The sequence below is a fragment of the Toxorhynchites rutilus genome, chromosome 2, assembly GCF_029784135.1.
Source record: "Toxorhynchites rutilus septentrionalis strain SRP chromosome 2, ASM2978413v1, whole genome shotgun sequence".
Lineage (NCBI taxonomy): Eukaryota > Metazoa > Arthropoda > Insecta > Diptera > Culicidae > Toxorhynchites > Toxorhynchites rutilus.
The window spans coordinates 152,200,166-152,222,693 of record NC_073745.1 but is presented as its reverse complement, the minus strand read 5'-3'; the positions used below and the strand labels follow the sequence as shown (position 1 = coordinate 152,222,693).

The 22,528-nt window shown below is 39.7% G+C and overlaps 1 protein-coding gene across 2 annotated transcripts; it reads left to right on the top strand.

The window, feature by feature from the left end:
- Positions 1 to 12,652: 12,652 nt before the first annotated feature.
- LOC129769808 (inactive rhomboid protein 1-like) lies at positions 12,653 to 20,998 on the top strand. 2 transcript variants are annotated; one of them, XM_055772284.1, is made up of 7 exons: positions 12,653 to 14,156; positions 14,556 to 15,638; positions 15,700 to 15,927; positions 15,990 to 16,328; positions 16,387 to 16,641; positions 16,707 to 16,964; positions 20,322 to 20,998. In XM_055772284.1, exons 1-7 carry the CDS (start codon positions 13,293 to 13,295, stop codon positions 20,814 to 20,816), a joined length of 3,522 nt encoding a protein of 1,173 aa, XP_055628259.1. In that variant the 5' UTR covers positions 12,653 to 13,292; the 3' UTR covers positions 20,817 to 20,998. The 2 variants fall into 2 exon arrangements, with proteins under 2 accessions (XP_055628259.1, XP_055628258.1); XM_055772283.1 differs by having other exon boundaries at positions 12,655 to 15,638.
- The last annotated feature ends 1,530 nt before the right edge of the window (positions 20,999 to 22,528 follow it).

Genomic DNA, 22,528 nt, shown 5'->3' with positions numbered 1-22,528 from the left:
ATGTTTCATCCGAAGGAATTCTGTCCTTCAGGTTGCACAAAATCTCTTCCAAGGTGTTCTCACTTTTGTACACCACATAAAATCCTGATTTATTTTGAGTGCTTGTTGAGGCGAATGAACTGCACAGTTTAAAGCCTCTTAAAAACAAAGAATCAAGAGTGCTTATTGCCCGGTAATTATTTGATGGATTTAATAGATTTTTGCGTCAATAGATTTGGACACTCCCTAGCACTTTATTGCTATATTGATAATTATAAAAGTTTAAATAGTTAAATTTAGTATATTAATATTGGGTTGATGATTAAGTTCATAGCGTTTCCATATTTTTTTATTTCACAACGATTTGTTTGCTGTTTAGCAAAGGGTAAGTTTTCGATAGAACTCTTTCTGCGCTACAAAACTATGCGTGGAGAAGGTCTATAGCACGGAAACGGCTTGCAAAGTTCAAAAAAATGGGTGGGTTATATCTATGATATAACCGCAAGATTGACGTTTGACTATCTTAGCTTAGCAATCATTTGTTTGTATTGATTAAATTTTTCATTGAATGAAACAATTTCCGAATTCAATTGAATTCAATATATTTGCTTTGTGAGTACAAAGATTGAATAAATGCCATGTAAGGTCAATTCGTAAGGTCAATTGTGATAGACTATGTTCTTCGTTATAAGTAAATTTAATGACCTTCGTTTTATGTTTGAAATGATGCCTAGGGCAAAATATGTGAACAGAAGAATTATAAAACGATTATTTTATTTTACATTTCCCTCTGAAGTTTGCATCTCTCAAGTGTACGTACTTTTCGAACCGCGAATTCGCTTGATTTGATGAACTTCAGGCACTCAGTTAATCAATAGGCGTTATCGCAACAAATGGATATCAACATTTTGCCTAATCATCAAATGGTATGTGTAGAAACTCAGTGAGCAGAAGATATGAAGGCATATCCTCCAATGCAATCTTGAATAACCAAGCCAAAGCGTTGTGTTCGTATCCGCTTTTTTAATCCGTGTTAGGAAAACACTTTTCGGAGTGCAAAAAAGACGGGTGGGTAATGTCGGGGACATAACCGGAGTGACGTAGGACTATACAAAGGGGACATCTTTTGTTAAATATATATTTTAAATATATTGTTTTATTTTCTTCTCCTACGTGAATACCTACCTGTCGCCGCTAGCTGAAATCAGCTGTTAGCGTTCGTTCAATTTTCCTTCCACCAGCTGTAAAGCGACAATATGAGCGCGCTGCCGTGCCACTGACCGAGCGAGGGATCAGATTACAAAGAGCTGATTCATTACGCGCACGCGTTCGCGGGTATGGATATAGGTCAGTTGTGCTAGGATCAGCAATTAGATTTCGTCGCGGTTTAACCTAACCAGCGACTGGAAGAGAACATACTGTATAAAAAGTATAGCATGGACACATATTCCCGATTCGAAAGGGATACCGAATTTGAACGCCCTTTGCTTCCCGGGTGGCAAAATATTATTGAATGAAATTGTAACTCCTTTCACACTGGGAAGCAAGGGGCATCAAAATTGCTGACAATCCATTATCTTATTGATTAACTGAGTGCCTGAAGTTCATCAAATCAAGCGAATTCGCGGTTCGAAAAGTACGTACACTTGAGAGATGCAAACTTCAGAGGGAAATGTAAAATAAAATAATCGTTTTATAATTCTTCTGTTCACATATTTTGCCCTAGGCATCATTTCAAACATAAAACGAAGGTCATTAAATTTACCCACGAAGCATGTAAATAATCAGTATCAATAAAGTATCCAAAGAATATTCAAGTAGTACGTTCGGGTCCTCTACAACCGAAAAAGGTTTTCCTCCGGCGTGAGGAAGTTTACTAAGTTGCATCTTTCACTTCGCTACAAATCCTGAGTTACTCTGTTTCACTTGTGCTGCAAGTGGAACATAGAAACTTACAAACAAACTTGGAATTAGAATTGGCCTGTACTGCAGGACGGTTCTAACCAAACCTCTCCCTTGCAAGGAAGTTATCATTGGAGTTCTCGTTACGCGGGATTTTCATTGTTTAACTTCTGGTTAAGTCTTGGACGGTCTGTTCAGCAGAACGTCGAATACTGACCGGCAACCCAACTCGCGTCGTAAGGTCGGCGTGTATCGATCGCCGACACTACCTATCTACCTGAAAAATGGATTAGTTTACTGTTTACTCTTTATGAATATGTTGATGGTTCTGAAAAGAACCTTTGGTTTTGTGTTTTTGTTATCACTCGATATTCCCATCTTGTTCGGTTAAACCTTCCTGTTTAGCTATTGCGTTTGCCACTCGCCACAGCTTTCACAGTTGGAAAATTTCTTCCCATCCAGCTTGTGACATATTGTTCAGTAAATTACATTTAATGCGACGTGCCGGAGAAACACTTTGCCACTCACTGCAACTAATTGTTGCCTTGAAGAGCGCCGAACCGAAGCTGCTCTGTTCTTGATGCGGGTTTTCTGATTGTCGTGAGCAGCTTTGCAAGCCAACTCGAGCACTCCGACGGCCGAAACTCTATAATCCCTGTTAGGTATACTGGTGCTCCGGCACCAATCCGTTCGGCCTAGTTACCCTTGCGGAGCAATCAGTGAATGCGACCAACAGGGAGACTGGAGACCTGCACGGTTCGAGTGAGACTTTGCCTTTCCCTTAACTTGTCCTCCTTTGTTACGTCCACGATGCCGATGCCGTACAACCACACGGGATTACGGTTTGAAAGAAAATAAGATATTTTTTTGGGGTCCGCATGTTTTATACTCTAGCGGTACACAATCACAGGATAGAGACAAATCGGCAGACTCAGCCAGAGGGGCGAGTCCAACGAGACGAACGAATGAGCGTTAAAAGGGAGCGATGTCAAAAAAATACATTCATTACGATTTGTTCGCTCGTTGGATTCACATGCAGGCTAAAAAGGGTCCTTTTCAGGATCACAAAATTATCTTCAATCTAAAGAGTTTATTGTTTTGTTATCACTCGATATCCCCATCTTGTTCGGCTAAACCTTTCTGTTTAGCGATTGCATTTGCCACTCGCCACAGCTTTCACAGTTGGAATATTTCTTCCCATCCAGCTTGTGACATATTTTACAGTAAATTACATTCAATGGCACGTCGCATTACCACCACTCAGTATCGGATTGGAGGTTATTTTAACCTGTAATTGAACATTTGCGATGACAGTGGTACAGTGTCGACTTTCAATGTGGGGTCATAATTTGGACCCCGAACTCTATGTTTACAAAAATGTCCAACTAAATATGTCGCATTACATGTCCGTCCAATTAGCTAAATGTCGAACTAATAGTAAATTACTGTACTTTCAATCTGGAAACAATTTAAGAATTGGTGAAAATTGAATAATCAGGAAAGTCCCCAACTATCAATAAGCTCAGAACAAATGCCAAATTCACATACTCATCAGATCCTGACAAACAAATTATGAAAAAATCAATTTGTGTTTTATTATTATTTTGGATAATGTTTTAGAAACCATTGAACTGTATTTCCTAAACTCTTTTTTGGAAGGTTTAATGGCCCTGAAAAGCGCCTTGTTTTATGGAATGGTTCCAATTTAGAAAACTTTGTACTCGTGATTTTGAAAAAACCCATTTCGAACGCCCTCGATGCCGCTATGTTCTGGATTTGCCACCAAAGCAGTTTGTATAAAGAACAAACTTTGTTCTTCTGCTACCTGCTGCCGTTTTGCGATTGCGTTTGCCATTCGCCACTCGCTGCAACTGCCTGTTGTTGTCTTGATGTTCACCGAACTGAATGTGTTCTGTTCTGAATGCGGTTTTTCTAGGTGGACTGGTGCACTGGTACTAACGCGCTCGGCCTAGCTCGGTTCGAGCAGGATTTTGCCTTTCACTTCACTTTTCCTCCTTTATCATGTCCAGACATGACTGCTTGGGTTGGTTTGTTGATGTGTTGTGATGCGAACCGATGTGGTGTACGGTTTGATTGAGAATGATCGTTACGGAAGGAAGGAAGGTATTGTATTATAGAGACTTTAAACTTTTGCAGTTCATTCGTCTCTAGCCTTGAGAAAGGCCCTTTGAAAACTCTACTCTATTCTACTCCAGCGCTACCATCTCCGCCCTCTTGCCTTGAGAAAGGCACTCGATCCCTCGCCGTCCAGCCCGTCCAGCAACGATGTTGTCCAGTCGGTGTCCACACAAAGAATGATCGTTACGGCAGCGGAGCGGAGATTTTTAAGCTGACTGGCTGGCTCGAGAATTACGCATGTGTGAGTGTTCATTTTTTTCTTTTTCCTTTCCAATCGTGCTTCATTCTATTTCGCTGCTGCTCTGGTTGCCCGTTTTGGTCGGTATGATTTGAGGAGCACAAAATGGACCAATCAAAAATGGGCACATAGTGCATTTTGACAATGCTTGATATTTCACAATTATTCAATTATTTATCTCAAGAAAAATGAAATGTTATTCATTATGATAGATGCGTAGATATATTTCCTATCAATTGATGCAAAAACCTTTGCGATCTATTGAGAAATGCTCGAGTGATAAGCGTTCCAAATCTTGCATTTTTTCCTACTTGTTCAGTGCCTAGATTTCCATTTCACCCCCTATATCTTCCGGTTAGACGTAGTCCTACGTCAAAAAACATACGGATGCAGAAGTAAGTTCATTGGCCTCTAGTGTCTGCACGATTTTCCCAGGTTCCTAAGTTTAGAAGGCCGTGTTAAGGAAACATTGTAGTCTGCACAAAGGCAAGCGGGTATAAAAGTACTCGCAGTTTTCATTTATTTGCAAAGCCGATTTCCCCAAACAACTTGGGTTTTGAAGTCTGTGTCAGGCAAACACATCTCAGTCGGAACAAAAATGCCCCTGACTTGCATGAATTAACAATGCCAATTTCCCCACGCTCCATGGATTTGATGTTAGGGATACATATTTCAGTCGGAACAAAAATACCCCCGACTTTCATGTATTTGCAATGCCGATTTCTCCAATGCTGCTTGGTTTTGAAGTCTGTGTTAGGGAACACATTTCGGTGAGAACAAAAATCCCCATACCTCCATGTATTTGCAATGCCGATTTCCCCATGGCTGCTTGGTTTGGATGGATGTGTTGGGGAAACCGTAAAACGGGCCAATCAAAACGAGACAGTTAGGGCGTTTAGATAACGCTTCACATTTTACAGTTATCTAATGAAAAACAACATTTTATTAATTGCAATAGATGCAGAGAGATTCCTTATCAATTGATGCAAACATCTTATCGATCCAGTAAGAAATGTTTGAGTTATAAGCATCCGGAATCTTTCATTTTTTCCTTTATGTTCTGTGTTTAGGTTTTCACTTTTCCCCCTCATATACTCCGGTTAGACGTAGTCCCACATCAAAACGGCGACTTTGACGTCGATGACACGCCCCTTCTGAATTCGATGAAGAACGTCTCAAAACACTTTTGAAGGAGAACGGTCGACAAACCAGTCGTGAATTGGCCGAAAAAAAAGAACTGCGACGAATGTATAATTGATTAACTTATTTATGTAATTATTATTTTTTATTCAACACTCCTATATTCGCGCGGGAAATCGTAATTTGTGTACTTTGGACAGTGTGCGTCTCTGTTTTATTGCTATTGTGTATTTTTAGGCGTTATTGGGCTTACGCCTAAATGTCTACTGTGTAAATGTACTATATGCAATGGTACATTTACACAGTAGACATGATTTGGCTGTTGACATTTCATTGTTGAAAGAGGAAATGAAAAAGCTCAATTTCATATCTGAGACAATAACCAATATTCGTGATACGGTTGCTTTGCAGATAAACAGTGCATTGGAAAAAGCTAAACATGTTTTGGAAACGAACCTGAATACTGCTCTTCAAGAACATATGAATATGCTTGAGAGCAGTGTGGCTAGAATTGTGGAAAAAAATATATTGAACAAAAAACATGAAATTGAAAGTCAAAATATAGTTGCAATGAACAGGAAAAGAATTGTTGAAAGGGATACGCGATCGGAATCTGATTTTAATCCTAGAAGGAAAATAAAGATTATGTCGAATAGTAATTATAAACCAATTCTCATTGAAACCAAAAATGACGAGGTTTTTCATACTACTGACACATTATCTTTCGCGAACGTTATTTCGAGAAATCCCAAGATATCAGAAAAACGTAAGGCTGGTCCTGTTATTATTGTTAAACCGGTAGAGTCGATTCAAAGTAACGATAGTACCCGAAATGAAATAAAGAAAAAACTCGATCCAAAAATACATAATGTCCGCAGCTTTCGAAACGGGAAAGAAGGCTCGATTATTATAGAGTGTGCAACAGTAGAAAAATGTAATTCGATAAAATCCAATATTGAAAGCAATTTAGGTGAAAAATATAAAGCTGTTGTCCCGAAACCATTAAAACCAAAAGTGAAAATTTTGGGAATGTCTGATCGGTATTCCTCTGATGTTTTTATAGATTTGTTGAAAAGTCAAAATGAAAACATCGGGATAGGTGACGTTAATGTGGTTGCTATCTATGAGAATCCACGCTTCAAGTACAATAAATATAACGTAGTGCTTGAAGTTGACACTAAGTCTTTCAAAAATTTAATAAGCGCTGAAAAAGTCAACATAGGATGGGATCGGTGTCCCGTAGTAGAAACATTCAATGTTATTAGTTGCTTCAAATGTGAAGAGTTCGGCCATATAAGTAAAAATTGTCCAAATGATGAAAAATGTTCTAAATGTAGTAAGCAACATTCCACATCTGAATGTTCATCGATATCGACCGAATGCGTTAACTGCCGAAAAATGAATAAAGAACGTAAGCTAAATTTGGACGTCGGTCATCCAGCATATAGTACAGACTGCCCAGTTTATAGAAACATTATAGAAAAGAGGAAATCTATCATTCGGTACGAACAATAGCAAACAACGACAAGTGCTCGAAGTAAAAACTCTAATATTCTGTATTTCAATATTGCTGGGTTGCCTACACACTTCAGTAAATTGAAACTAATTGTAGATAACGAACGTCCATCGTTGGTATTTCTCACAGAAACTCATATAGTAGATGCGGAAGCTTTCGACCAATACTATATTTTGGGTTATAGAGCTGTTTTTTGCTTGTCGCAATCCAAACATACTGGATGGGTTGCTATGTATATCCAGGAATCAATATGTTTCAACATTCGGTTCAACGAAGCGATTGATAACAATTGGTTTTTGGGTATAGTTATCGAGAGAGGCATTCAGATTGGAAATTACGGACTATTATACCACTCTCCCAGTTCTAGTGACCAGCGTTTTATTGAACTTTTAGATAACTGGTTAGAGCATTTTTTAAATTCCAGTGGAATTAATATTATCGCTGGTGATTTCAATATTAATTTGTTTGATGACCTGAACTCTTCCCAATTGAAGTGCCTGATGAATTATTTCGGATTAAAACAAACGGTTTTTGAAGCTACACGAATTACCCAGTACAGCAAAACACTGATTGATCATGTTTATACAAATTTCGACACGGTTCAATCATTTACCGTTGACGAACTGAAAATAACTGATCATGAAACTATATTTATTAATTTCCATGATACTAACTGTGAAACAAATGATAGAGTTTTGACAAAGTGCTGGAAGAATTATTCGAAGGAGGCTCTGTGTGCTCTTGTAACTAGAAGCTTGGATTCTTATCCGGTATCGGGTGATTTAGAAACCAGGGCATCTTTTCTTACAGATTCTCTGCGAACATGTACTAAAAAACTAGTCAAACTTAAGTTGGTCGAGACTGAAAACACGAGCTTTTGGTATTGTCTTGACTTAGTGCGAATGAAACGTACGAGGGATAGATGTTACAAAAAGTTTCATAGAACTAATAGTGCTATCGATTGGCGTTATTATACAGTTGCTCGCAATAATTATTCGAGATCATTGAAAAAAGCCAGAACAGATCATATCCAGAGAAAGATCGATCAGAACAAAAATAATAGCAAACAGTTGTGGAAAATTTTAAAAAGGTTGATGAAATCTAAAAACAGTTGCCCGCGATCCATAACTTTCGAGAATTCAGTTATAACATCAGAAAACCTAATAGCCAATAAGTTCAATTCATATTTCGTTGACAGTGTTTCACTTATTAATGAAAGTATCGATTTGGTAAGTGAACCTGACGAAATAGTACAGCCGACGGCCAGTGGATGTAAACTGGATTGTTTTCACCCAATAACTTTTGCGGACCTTAAAAGAATTTGTTTTGCACTAGAAAAGTCGGCTGGTATTGATGACGTCAATGCAAAAGTTGTTCAAGATTGCTTTCATGTTATTGGACATTCCCTGCTGGACCTGATAAATGATTCATTAAGAACTGGGCACGTGCCCAAAGTTTGGAAAGAATCTTTAGTGGTTCCAATACAAAAGATTAATGGGACGATTAAATCCGAAGAGTTTCGTCCTATCAATATGTTGCACACTACAGAAAAACTGCTAGAATTAGTCGTTAAAGGCCAGCTGGTGAACTATTTGAATAATAACTCATTACTAGCACCAGAGCAATCGGGATATCAGGAATCACATTCCTGTGAAACCGCCTTGAATTTGGTGTTAGCTAAGTGGAAGGAATATATCGAGAACAAAAAAGCGGTCATTGCAGTGTTTTTGGATTTGAAACGCGCGTTTGAAACTATTTCCAGGCCCTTGTTGTTACAGACTCTGCGGCGCTTTGGTTTAGAGGGTTCGGCATTCAAATGGTTTGAAAGTTATTTGAGTAATCGAATACAGAGAACTGTTTTTGCTAATTCTGTTTCTGAACCAATAGCTAGTACGTTCGGTGTTCCACAAGGAAGCGTGTTGGGGCCTATTTTATCATAATGTACATAAATGACATGAAACGAGTCTTACGTTTTTGCGATATAAATTTATTTGCGGACGATACAGTTCTGTTCATAGCAGCTAGAAAATTGGAATCCGCAGCATTGCACTTAAATGGAGATTTGCATTGTCTTAGTAGTTGGTTGAATTATAAGCAGTTAAAATTAAATGTTGGAAAAACCAAGTACATGGTATTTTCTTCGAGATATTATAACACCGAGTGTTTGGTAGAGATAAATGGTGAGACACTTGATCGCGTTAGAGAGATAAAGTATCTTGGTGTTACTATAGATGACAAACTGCTTTTTAAGTCTCACATAGATAATGTCATCAAAAAAATTGCAAAAAAATACGGTATCATGTGCCGTTTAAGAAATGAGTTGACAATTTCGAGTAAAATTCAATTATATAAATCAATAATATCGCCACACATAGACTTCTGTTCATCCATTCTTTTTCTTGCTACCGAAACACAAATGTTGAGGCTACAACGTTTACAAAATAAAGTAATGCGCTTAATTTTGCGTTGTAATAGATTAACTTCCTCAGCTTTCATGCTAAACACGCTTCAATGGCTATCTGTGAAGCAAAGGATTGTATATTTAACTATGGTGTTCGTTTTCAAAATTATAAATGGATTGCTGCCTCGATATTTGTGTGATCGAATTGAAAGAGGAAGTGATATTCATAGATATAATACCAGAAATGCAGACGAAGCACGAACGCCTATCTTCTTAAGTAGAGTGTCACAGAACTCCCTATTTTTTAAAGGTGTAACTTATTTCAATTCGATGCCTAGGCACATTAAAAGAGCAACCACATTAGTGGATTTTAAACGACAGTGTATTTCACATATCAAAAATGTAATATAAATGGTTAAATTGTAATGAACGAAGTTGTTTTCAACGAATTGTGTTGTGAACTGCCATCTTCGTCCCAATGATAATGAAGGATTTTTTGTATGTTTATAGAAATGAAAAGAGAAAAAAAAAGAAAATAGAAAGTAGTCTACATAAGTATGAGCACGCGCGCGATAATGCAGCCATGAGAAATCTGAATTGTGATAACGATTGGAACATGGTAGAGTTTGTTCTTATTGTGGAATTGGATATGTTAGTTTCGTTAAAAAAAGCACAACTATGATTGGGGTTCGTTTAAGATCGAGGGAACGACTGTTGTCAAGTAAAGAAGGCTCAATAGCTATTTCTGAAGGATCAAGCAGACAACCGTCAGAATGAAGGGATAGGCTACAACCTGAAATTCATCCAACGGGTCAAATGTTCGATTAATCTGAAGAGTTAATAGTCTGACAATTTTGGCAGTCAGGTTACAGTGAACTCAGAAGATGCTATGGGATAGCTTGACGGGACAGCAAGCGTTTCTTCTTGAGATTTGACTGAACTGAAAGATTTGCTGTGACTTCTTACAAACATGTCCGAAGAAACTTTTGAATAGACGAAGCTAAGTGAAATACCGATATCACAAAGAGGTGATTTCATATCTGCAAATTAAATCAGTTCGTTTTTATTTGTAAAACTGGTTATGTATTAATTAATTATCAACTAGATAATCGACCAACTCAAACCTATGTAGGGGAATGAGGCGGGACCTTCATTATTATTATTATTATTATTATAGAAGGAATTCTCTTACGCCGAAAAATGGCAACTGTGTAATGTACTAATTATAACAAGTCGCCAAAACATCGAAAGAAGGGCACTGTTACAGGGAAAAGTTTTGACGTGGGACTACATCTAACCGGAATATATGGAGGGTAAAATGAAAACCTAAACACAGAACATGCAGGAAAAAATGAAAGATTTCGAATGCTTATAGCTCGAACATTTCGTATTGGATAGGATAGGTACTGGATTTTGATTGGCCCGATTTACGGTTTCCCTAACACAGAGTGGCGGATCTGAACGGTCGCCAAGCGGCGGATCTGAAGGCATCGGTCCCGCCAACGGACTTTGTCATCGGTAAGAACAACACGTTCCGTCTTCGTTCTGAACTCTACTGTTCGACTGCACTACTGCACTCTCTTTATTCGACTCACAAGGTTTTTATCATTTCTTACATTTCCGTTTCCTTATTCTAAGTTAGTAAAAGAAATGAACATAAACATAAACATAGAAGTTTGGTTTGCTCGGCGCGTGTTTGTTATGTTTACATCGAGTATACGCGCACGGTCGTAAAGTGGGTCAGTTTATTACGCTCGCGTATGGTCGTAAAGTATGTGTCGCGCGCTGCGCTGCAATTATGCGTCAGCTTTACTTATGATGATTGTAAAATAATCAACATGACTCACAGTCATTGTTCCGCCTTAATCAGTATGTCGATTGAAACAGAATAATGTTAGTAAGCACATGTCTAGGAAATGAACTGATTTCGTTCCAAAATTATATGGGTGTAAAAGTCCAACTAAGTCATAAAGTCATAAATGATCGTCGGATGATTCATGCGTATGCTACAACAGCCATCAAAACCAAGCAGCCTTGGGGAAATCGGCATTGTAAATACATGAAAGTAGGGGGACTTTTGTTCTCATCGAAAAATGTTCCCTAACACAGACTTTAAAACCAAGCAGCGAAATCGGCATTGCAAGCACACGAAAGAGCCTAGAGGCGAGTGAACTGAAAAGTTTAAACCCTTTTAAAGCCAAAAAGAAGAAAAAGAACACACGAAAGTAGGGGGAGCTTTTGTTCCCACCGAAATGTGTTCCCTAATAGAGATTTCTAAACCAAGGTGCCTGGAGAAATCGGTATTTCAAATTCATGCAAGTCGGGGGTATTTTTGTTCCGACTGGAATGTGTTTCCCTAACACAGACTTCAAATCCATGAAGCGTGGGGAAATCGGCATTGCGAATTCATACAAATCGGGGGTATTTTTGTTCCGATTGAAATGTGTTTCCCTAACACAGACTTCAAAACCGAGGTTTCTGGGGAAATCGGCTCTGCAAATAAATGCAAACTGCGAGTACTTTTGTCCTCGCTTGCCTTTGTGCAGAGTGGAATATGTCTTTCCTAACATGATCTTCTAAACTTAGGAATTCCAATACTCGTTTTTGACTTTCAAAATTGGTGAAAACAGATCTGCACGCGTGTACGAATTCGAGTTCACGTGACTGTATTTGTACGGTTAACATAAATGATACAAGAGCTGCTAAAATTTTTTATCAGGTAAATTATACGAATTAGTTTTCCTCACTAACTAATAATTTAAATAATAGCACTACATCTATCACAATCAGTCGTATGATTGTTCTGACTATAGCGATTTATCATCATTCCTAAGGCTTATCCGAAGGCACATTATATGAAGCAATTATTTCTTTCTTGTTCACATTGGAAAAAAAATGCAATCGCAACGTTCACTGTTGAATCCAAATCACGACTCTCGGATGAGATTTACAACTCATCCTATTTCTGTTTACATTCATCTCCAACCACTTGTTTGCCTAACTTCTGGCACATTGTCAGGAAGAACGCAGCCAATTGACACAATCCGACGAATTACGGCGAGGCGAACAAAATCATGTGTCTTTTGTTTTCATGCGTATCGCGCGCACCACGTGCCATGCGCACCAGCACTCAGTTATGGTTCACCCTCACAGCAACGGATGGCTCTCCACACTTGTTGTAGACCAGGCATATGTAGGCACAAGCAAAACACAATCCCCCTTATTCTGTACTGCGAGTAACGATAGATAAAAAATAACCTTACGTTGTAGCTCTTTGTATGTCCGAGTTGACAACAGAAAAAGACACGACTTCAAATCTCCTACAACCACTATAGTCATACCATTCGCCTTCGGGAATACTGTACCTCGACCCATCTCAAATATTTCACGGTGCAGAATAAGGGCGAATGTACCAAGAAACAACGCTACCAACCCGATGGTAATGAATTTGAGGGTTCTATTTGCAGTCACGCTTCCCCCATAGTGCCAGTGAGAGTATCCCACGGCAAACACAGAGTGAACTGAACAGTGCTAGTGACTAGTATTATCTGCTGCTGCTGGTTGGTTGGCTCCGGAGTGAGTGCAAAAATCGCGTGAAGGACGTGGAGAAAAAAAGGATTCGACGAAATCTATGTTCTTTTCACATATCTTCTAAATTTAAGCTAATTGTGATATCAGTTATTCTGCCACAAACCAACAAACTCTCGAGCACTCTGTGTTGGAGGATGTGCGTGAATATAGCTTCAAAACGGGTACCAGAATGAGCTCAGTGAAAAATTTTCGCAGTGGCGTATTCATACTGGGGTGTGTTTATTTTAGCCAGCTCAGCCATTTTGGAAAATGGGGTTTCTTCGAGTTATCAGAATTCGTCGAGCTGAGGAATTTTGTGATTTTTTAGTCAATAATGTGACGAAAAGTTAGGCTAGACGAAATTTACATTGGTGTTAAGTAGTATAATTATTCCAAACAAAGAAAAAATGAGCAGAAGTCGTCGTTCTTCGTTCGGACATAATCACTATCAGCAGCAATTCACTGTCACTTCGACCATCAACTGTAGCGATGGATTGTGTGATAGTGGAGCAAGTGTTTCTCAGAATGGTGCTCCGTCTCCATCAAGATTCAGTGATTCATCCTATTCGAACCTTGGGACGCGTCTGACGGCTTTCGTTACCCCTCCTAGTAGTGAATGTTATCGCAATAATGAAAATTTGCGACCCTGTTGTGTTGCTACGCCGTCCCCGGCAACAGCTCCATCGAACGATCGATATTCCACCAGCTCCGCTCCTACGTCTATCATTGCTTATCCTGATAACAGGAATGCACCCCATCATCGTTCGATGTCACCTAGTTCCAGAACTCGCTATCCTGTCCCGGAAAGGTTTCGTGATCCCCCACCTCCCAAAACGGACCAGTTTGGGAATTATTTAATCAACAATCCCCCACTGATGACGAACTCCGAAAGCTACAATTATCTGACGTCTTCTGTACATACACCTGTTAAGCGTTACATTCCGACGCCACCACCGCCAGAGAATTATCAGCAAGATATGGGATTAGGCCCTTCTTTAATGGCCGGATTGATAGCATCCAAAGGAGGAATTAACATTATCAATCAGGCGGCTTCGAGAGCATCCGTCGTTACGACACTACCCTATCGACTCAAGGTAGAATCAAAAGCTTCGCAAGTACAACAATTAGGTGGAGATACGACCGATCATTACGCTACACCGCCACGTGCGAGACCTGTGAAATGTTCACAACCGCTGTGTACTTTTACCCAATCTCGACAACTCTGCCCAGCAGTTGCTACGGATTACACAATATTACGTACCCCGACTCCCGTAAGTATAATGAGCGAGCCAATGAACTCAACAAGTGAGGAGAACTGCTACCATTGTAATAGCCTACGAAGAGCCACTGGTGTGCACCAAACTACCCAAACGTCCGGTCCAATCAGCCCTCAACCGTTGTCCATTTCTTCAGTATCTATGTCCGAAATGGAACGCCAATCTCCGATTACCCCACCATCGTTAGTGTCGCACACTTCCTATTCCCACCAACACCCGTTAGTTGCGCCAGGGGATGATGGTCGTAATGGTTCTTCCCTCATTATCTCCCAGTCGCATACCCTCAATAGCTCCTGCAGCAATCCATCCATCATTATCCAGTACCAGCAGCAGCATTTCCAGCACCAACAGATCCAACAGCAGCCTCTTTATCAACAACTCCAACAATTGCAGCAACAGCACGTGCAGCAGCAAATTCTACCATTACAGCAGCTTCCTCCACCTAGATTGCAGCCAGACTCTACGCCGTCGACTCTCCAGCGCAACACGCAACAAATTCGGACACGTCTCTCGCACAAGCAACGCATCAAAGAATACATTCGTCGCAGCACTTCACAGTTTTTCGGAGTAGATGTACTGAACGAAGAGTACGAGCAGCAGAAATGGGAAGATCGACAAAAGCGACTAGCAGTACGGCGTTTCGGTCCTTTAAAGGAAGATGCAGTTGTGAGTCGGGTAAACGAGGTACATGTCGACGTGTTGAATGATCACAGCGATCGGCCGGACATACTGCCGGCACAAAGTCAGGACGAACCCGAAACGGAACAGAATCGTCGCCAAAGATTCAATCCTTATTATCGTCATGATGGCACCGATGGTTTTCAGATTGAGCGAAAATCCTCCGTCTCGCAGATGGTAGCGGAAGGTTTTGTCTTCGTTGTGCAGAGCTTGCGGAACCGTATTCCGCGCAAACAGAAGCAATGGTCCAGAAGTTTTGCGCCGGCTCACGTAGCTCTAAATAATGACGACAACGATTTGTGTGATGGATTGACACCGATTCAGGACGATGAGCTGTTTTTTGATATTCCCACACTCGCTAATCAACATCAGGTGGAGCAGGATAATGGGGTGGAAAACAGTAGACAGATCTATCTGATGGATCCAAATCGGGCCGTCATTAGTAATGGCTGGCTCACACGATCGGCGGAGATTCAGTTACAACAGCAACAGCAGCAGCAGCGATCGGCTCGGAGCAGAAATGCTCTGTATCAGTATTACGGTCAGCGAATAACCGGACATATACTCGACAGTGCCTTGGACAATTCGAGGCGGCCATCCAGCCACTGCATTAAACTATTGAGGCCAAATTCACTAGATGATCGGTACGACTATCGACCATTCTTCACGTACTGGATAAACACCACACAGGTGCTTGTGCTGCTATTAACGCTCCTATGTTACGGAATTGGACCGATAGGTATTGGATACGAGCAGAAGAGTGGACAGGTTCTGGTTACGAGCTTGAATCTTCAAACGGTGAGTTTGAATTTGTATGTGATGAAGATATGTTTTTTGTTAATGCTCTGATTTTCTACAGGTGCAACACTACGAGCAACGTAGTCTCTGGATAGGACTAAGGAGAGATGATTTAGTTCACTTAGGGGCCAAGTATGCGGCCTGCATGCGAAGGGACACTAAGGTGATGGAATTGATTTCGAAAACTCGCAAGCAAGAGCGTGAAACGGCCTGTTGTATACGAAATGACGACTCCGGATGTGTTCAAAGCTCGCAGGCAGATTGCTCTGTTCGAGGACTGTGGCCAACAGTGAGTGATGAGCATGCATTCAATGTACAATGTTTCTCATATAGAATATTTCATGATTTCAGACCATTTCGACGTGGAAGAAGTGGTCACCGGGAGACTCCGGTCCAGGTGGACGGATATCGGGCAGTGTTTGTGGCTTAGATCCAAAGTATTGTGAAGCTCCGGCTTCAGTGGCACCACACGAGTGGCCAGATGACATAACCAAATGGCCAATCTGTAGAAAAAATAATCAAATTTCTCAGAAATTTCGGTTCAAGGATCACACGGCGGAGCACATGGTGTGTGAGGTTATCGGTCATCCTTGTTGTGTAGGGATCTCTGGAGAGTGTCGCATAACTACCCGAGAATATTGTGACTTTGTTAGAGGATATTTTCATGAAGAAGCTTCGCTTTGCTCACAGGTACGACTGATTCATACATATCTGTGTATTTTTCTAATATTACTGTCTCCCACTTAAGGTTTCCTGTCTCAACGACGTATGTGGAATGTTCCCGTTTATCGCCACTGATATTCCGGATCAGTTTTATAGGCTCTTCACATCGCTCTACCTCCATGCGGGTATAGTGCACATCATGCTTACACTTGCCTTCCAGTATATCCTCCTGTCGGACTTGGAGCGACTGCTGGGATCGCTCCGGACCGCTATTTTGTACATCGGTTCCGGCATAGCGGGGAATCTGACAAGCGCAATCTTTGCGCCGTACCGACCAGAGGTATTTCTTATTAATAAACATACTGAAACTAAGATGTTCCATCTGATCATTTCATTCTATCTAAGGTTGGACCACTGCCATCACTAGCGGGAACACTCTCGTCCCTGCTGACGCTGCTCTTTGTGTGCCATTGGAAAAATCTGAAAAGACCGCACCTTGCTTTGCTCAAGCTAATTATCGTAGGTTTCTTAGTGTTCGGTTTGAGTACGCTTCCGTGGCAGCAAAACTTCACCGGACTGGTATCTGGTTTGATCTTCGGAACAACCTTCACGCTTGCGCTGACACCGTACTTGAACGTTAGAAACTATAGTAGGAAAAGAAAGGTGAGTGTGAAGTTCGTCTTCAAAGTCTTCGCATGATAACAATTTTCAATTCATCAATATTTGATAAAAGTGAAGAAAAATCCCAATAACAACCACTTCAAAGAAATGTTGATACACGTCACTAAAAAGGCTTATTTTGCTAAGCGCAAATGTAAAAGTGAATATTTAAAAAAAAAATTGAGGAAATTTCTAGTGCCAAAATATGGAAAAATCTGAATCAAATAACGGGTAGAAAGAAATAAGATTCCAATATTGAGCTCAAACATAATGATAATAAGACATCAAATAACTTAGAAATTTGTGAGATTTTTAATAAATACTTTTCTAGTATTGGAGAAAATCTAGCTAAAAGTATTCCTAGAAATAATTTCATCTCCGTAACCACTGCACATTATCTAGAACGAACTGTTTTCCTTAACCCTACTGACGATTTAGAGGTTGCTTCCCTGATAAATAATTTAAATACCAGGAAGAGTTGTGGAACAGATATTACAATTATTTCTTTCTGCAATTATTATCAAAAATAACCTAAACGCATTTTCAAAAATATTCACTGAACTTTTCAACCAAATACTGAGGCAAGGTAAATATCCTGACTGTCTGAAACTAGCAAAAGTAATTCCTGTTTTCAAAGGAGGCGATGCGTCTGATCCGTGCAATTATCGACCCATCTCCACACTGTCAATAGTTAATAAAATATTTGAGAAACTATTAGTAAATAGACTGTGGATGTAGTACTTCTACTGCAATAACTGAGCTAGTGGAATTTTTGATAGACAAAATTGGTAACAGAAGTATTGTTGGTGGCCTTTTTATTGACTTGAAAAAAGCATTCGATACCCTGAACCACAATATACTATTACACAATTTAGAGAGCTATGGAATACGGGGTTTAGCTAACGATATTATTCGCAGTTACTTGAGCAGAAGGCAACAGTTCGTGATGATCAAAGACGAAAGAAGCACTCTCCGGTCTATAAGTATAGGAGTGCCACAAGGTAGCAATATTGGTCCCCTCTTGTTCCTTCTCTACATAAATGATATAGGGAACTTGCCACTTAAAGGAATACCAAAGTTATTTGCCGACGACACTGCACTTTTCTACCCAAATCATAGTATATCTTCTATCATTTCATGCATCAATGACGATTTGCAGATACTCACGAGATATTTTGACACAAATTTGCTTTCACTAAATCTATCGAAGACCAAATACATAGTGTTCCATTCTCCGAGGAAGAAAATTCCTTTGCATGACAGTCCATCACTTGGGTCTGTAGTTATCGAAAAAGTACCCAGCTTCAAATATTTAGGATTGGTGTTGGATCCCACGCTTTCATGGGGAAATCAAATAGATTTTGTACGAAGGAAGGTTGCATCTTTAAGTGGTATCATGTATCGTGTTAGTAAATTTGTGTCTCGAAATGCCCTTTTGACTTTCTATCATGGTTGTATTCATTCCCATTTGCAGTATTTAATAATCGTTTGGGGTCATGCTTGTAAATCCAAGCTTCAAAAATTACAAGTATTACAAAACAGATGCTTAAAAATAATTTTTAACTTGCCGCAGTTATATTCCTCCTTTCAACTGTATACAAACGCGTCGCACAGAGTTCTCCCTTTACGTGGTTTGTGCAAGTTGCAGTCTTGCTTGTTTGTATACGACGTGATTAAAAATCAGAATATGCTTTGTAACCTCATTCTACCGACCACAACTCATGAGCACTATACTCGGTATGCTCATAATCTAATGCGTTCGAGAACCTTCACAAATCTAGGGCAAATGCGAATTTCTTTCTACGGTCCATCTGTGTACAATGCCCTACCGAATCGTCTGAAAGGGTTGAATAATCGACTGTTATTTAAAACCAGTTTAAAACAGCATTTAAAATTAGAAGTTGGAAATCTTTTGACATAATGTCGTGCTAATTACCAGTGGTACATTGCATTCAAATCGTGTTTTAATATATTAAACTGTAGATGCTTGGTTTTTACATTTAAGGGATCCCTTCAAAGGAACATAGTTCCACTGGGTACATCCCTACAGAATATTAGTAAACAATGCTTATCACACACACCTTAACATGAACTGAACTAAAACTGTGTTAATATCTGTGGTTTTGTTTTTTGTTTTGCAGCTACCAATTTTTATTTGCTTGTGTTTCTATTGTCCCAAAAAAATAAAAACAAAAAGGAGCCAATTACCATGGGGCTCTGTGCGAGCTCTTTGGTGTGGGGGTGTGTTGGTGGGCCTTTAAAAAAAACAGGAAGTGGGTTATATCTATGGTATAACCGCAAGGGTGACGTAGGACTATCGTTGATTTAGAGATCATTTGTTTGAAGTTGAATCTAAATCCATCCTGAATGAATGAATAAATGAATATTTGGGGGACTTCGAAAACGAGAGCGTTACGTTGGAAGCACAAGGTTTTATGCATCCAATATAGGATACGAAAAACCTTGTTCTGAAGAATAATCTTCAGAAGCTAACCTGCTAACTGTACTTGATTGACAAATCACAAACCCAAATGTATTATATGGATATTTTATGGATAGAAAACATTAAAATAAACTCTTTCGCTTGAATGTAATTTTCAATTCCAAGGGGAACTGGCAGATTATTTTCCAGCAACGATTAGATATTTCCACATTTTCCTCGATACTGGAAGCCCACCAGTGGTTAATACTAACTCGATAACCACCTGTTAATAGTACTTGATTGAAAAATATTTGGTCACAGTGTTACATGGATAGAAAACATTCAAATAAACTCTTTCACATGAATGTATTTTTGAATTCCCAGAGGAACTGGCAGATTATTCTCCAGAAATGATTAGATCTTTCCGGAACTTTCTCGATGCTGAATGGCATCCAAACGGAAAGAATTCCACGCGTGTATGTGTATGTAGCGATGTCTTCCCGGGAAACCGTTTGTGGCATCACTCTCCTACTGATGGATTCCCTTCTGGCCTAGGGTGCACAAACAGGCTCTTGGTGACACCGTTCATCCGCACTTTCATGATAAAGGAAGAGCTTCACCATAACAGCGACAACATGCTCCAATCGCTGTTCAATTAGAACTGAGTGGATTTCCGAGCGGCGCTCGCTTATCTATTCACGCTCAAAATCTCGGTCTCCGGCGTAACGCTTTCGTTTTCGAAACTTTGATTTTACAACCCCGGTATAGAAATGAAAGACGTAGTCCTACGTCAAAAAAAAAAAAAATATATATATATATATATATATATATATATATATATAATATATATATATATATATATATATATATATATATATATATATATATATATATATATAATAAACTAATCTACTTCCAATTCTCGACGCTCGTTTCAGATAAACCTCATATGGACTTGTTTCGTGCTACATTTCGTGCTGTACGCCATTATGTTCCTTATTTTCTATCTGTTTTCATCGCCATTTTCGCTCGATTTCGTAGACGGCAATCAGGTCGCCAGTGTGAGTGACAATGGCGGTCTGCACGATCACTTCAATCCGTATGACACGTTCAACTATTTCAACAATAAACATAGCGATAGCATAGGATCAGGTTCGGACGGTGGTGGAGGAAGCACCGGTCAACCGAACGGTGGACACAGGGAATACGATCGTGGCGGAGGGACGGGAGGAGGCCGCATCGATGGCGGAGGCCGTTATGGAAATGGTGGCGGTGCTATCAGTATGTCGGGTGGGACGATCAAGAATATTAATCCGAAATACAATAATATACATAGCAGTAACACGAATCATAACGCTAAAACAAATAGCCATAGTCATAAATTGGTAGCTATATGTGAGAAGGGACAGTGCAATCCGCGTCCGAATGCATGACGTCGATGTGTTTTATCGTTTGTTCCCTTGCAGTTGATTTACATTCTTTTCATTCTGGTCATGATTATTGTAACGTTTCACGATAACGAATATATACTGATATACTATATATACTAATTCATGAAGAACGCAGGAAAAATGAAATCATGTACACGTCAAATTCGGTGGAAAACGTTTGTTTGTCGATTTTTTCATATCACCTACCTTGTGCATATTGAATACATTCGTTATTTTGAATAAGAGTCATTAAATTGCATCTCCGTAACTCTCTCGATAAACTTATCATTCCGATAAGTGAGCTCATTCTGCAACGATCCAATCAGCGATGTTCATCAAGGATATTCAGATTACTTTCTGTTCGTTGTAATTAGTAATAATATTTCACGTATATTGAAGTTATACGAGGTCTATTCAAAAAGTATCACTTTCGAATTTTCGATGGTTACGTATTTTTGATTTTTCGTGGTACCTTTTTTGTAGTACGATTATATTATATAAGATAGTAAAACAAGTACACAATTTAGCGAATAAAGTGGATACGTTTTTCTAGATTTTACTCGCCGTTTGCGCTGTGGGTGAAGAGCAACATACATGTTTGCATGCAATTCGGGCGTTAGATTCCATTGTAGCGATGGGAAAACCGTTTGCGGGCGGTACGAAAGAACTGGTTCGCCTAAAAGATTGAACGAACCGTCGTTCGCCATACGAACTGATTCCGAACGAACTGATTGCGAGCGAACTGTACGGGAACGAATGAAAAACAAGTCATTCACTAAAACGCATTATTTTGTTAAATTTCTGCTATATTTTGAATTTAAAATTAGGATTAATCGTGGGATAATCGTGAGTAACCAACGACCGAACTCATCTTCACTCCACATGCGCTGCCAACATACGAGTGTGTGCTGACGAGAAATGTGGAAAAATACATTAGGAGAAGTGGGGGCATAGTGGTCACCCTAAGGAATATTCCCATTTCCAGCGCCCACATACCGATTTAAATCCCGTGTTTCGAAGAATATTATAGTTCAACTCATTGTTCTTCAAGATAGCAAACGGCTTTTACTATAAAAATTCAAAATAGTACACTTTTCACCATTAGAAAAAAAGGTGAAAAATCGATTTTTTTTTTGCTTGGAGTGGTCTCCTTGTAAACGAGAAGAAGGAACTTACGCCATTCAGTGGCGTCGACTTTCGGATTTGGTAAATTAATAAACACAAACGCTATTCGTACAAGCGTCGCCTCTCTACTGTATTCTGTCAACTGACATCTGTATTCAAAGAAAAGACTCTCGGGGCTTAAATACTAGTTTACAAAAATAGGCTTAAACTCTACACAGAATATTTACAAATTATGCTGGGCGGAGCATCGCACCAGCAGTTAGAGTGGGCTGTGATGGCCTTGGTCAGACGCGTTCTTCGGAGAGAGAGAGAAAGCACTTCTTTGTGGGTCAAAGTAAATAGGAAAAGAAAGTGCTGAAACATGTGTGCCGGATGCGCGCCACATGTTTGGTTAAATTTCTGCTGCTAGCTAAACTCGCAGCGGGGCGGAAGGAAGACAAACTCGCCGCTGCCCTTGGTGCGCGTCGAGTTATACAATCATAAATAGTAAACGAACCCTTGGGCCAGATTGCTGGCTCGGGTATCGTATCACATTTTATGTTTATATCGCCCAGCGCCCTCGGGGTGGTTTATTGCCTTAGAGGCCTCGA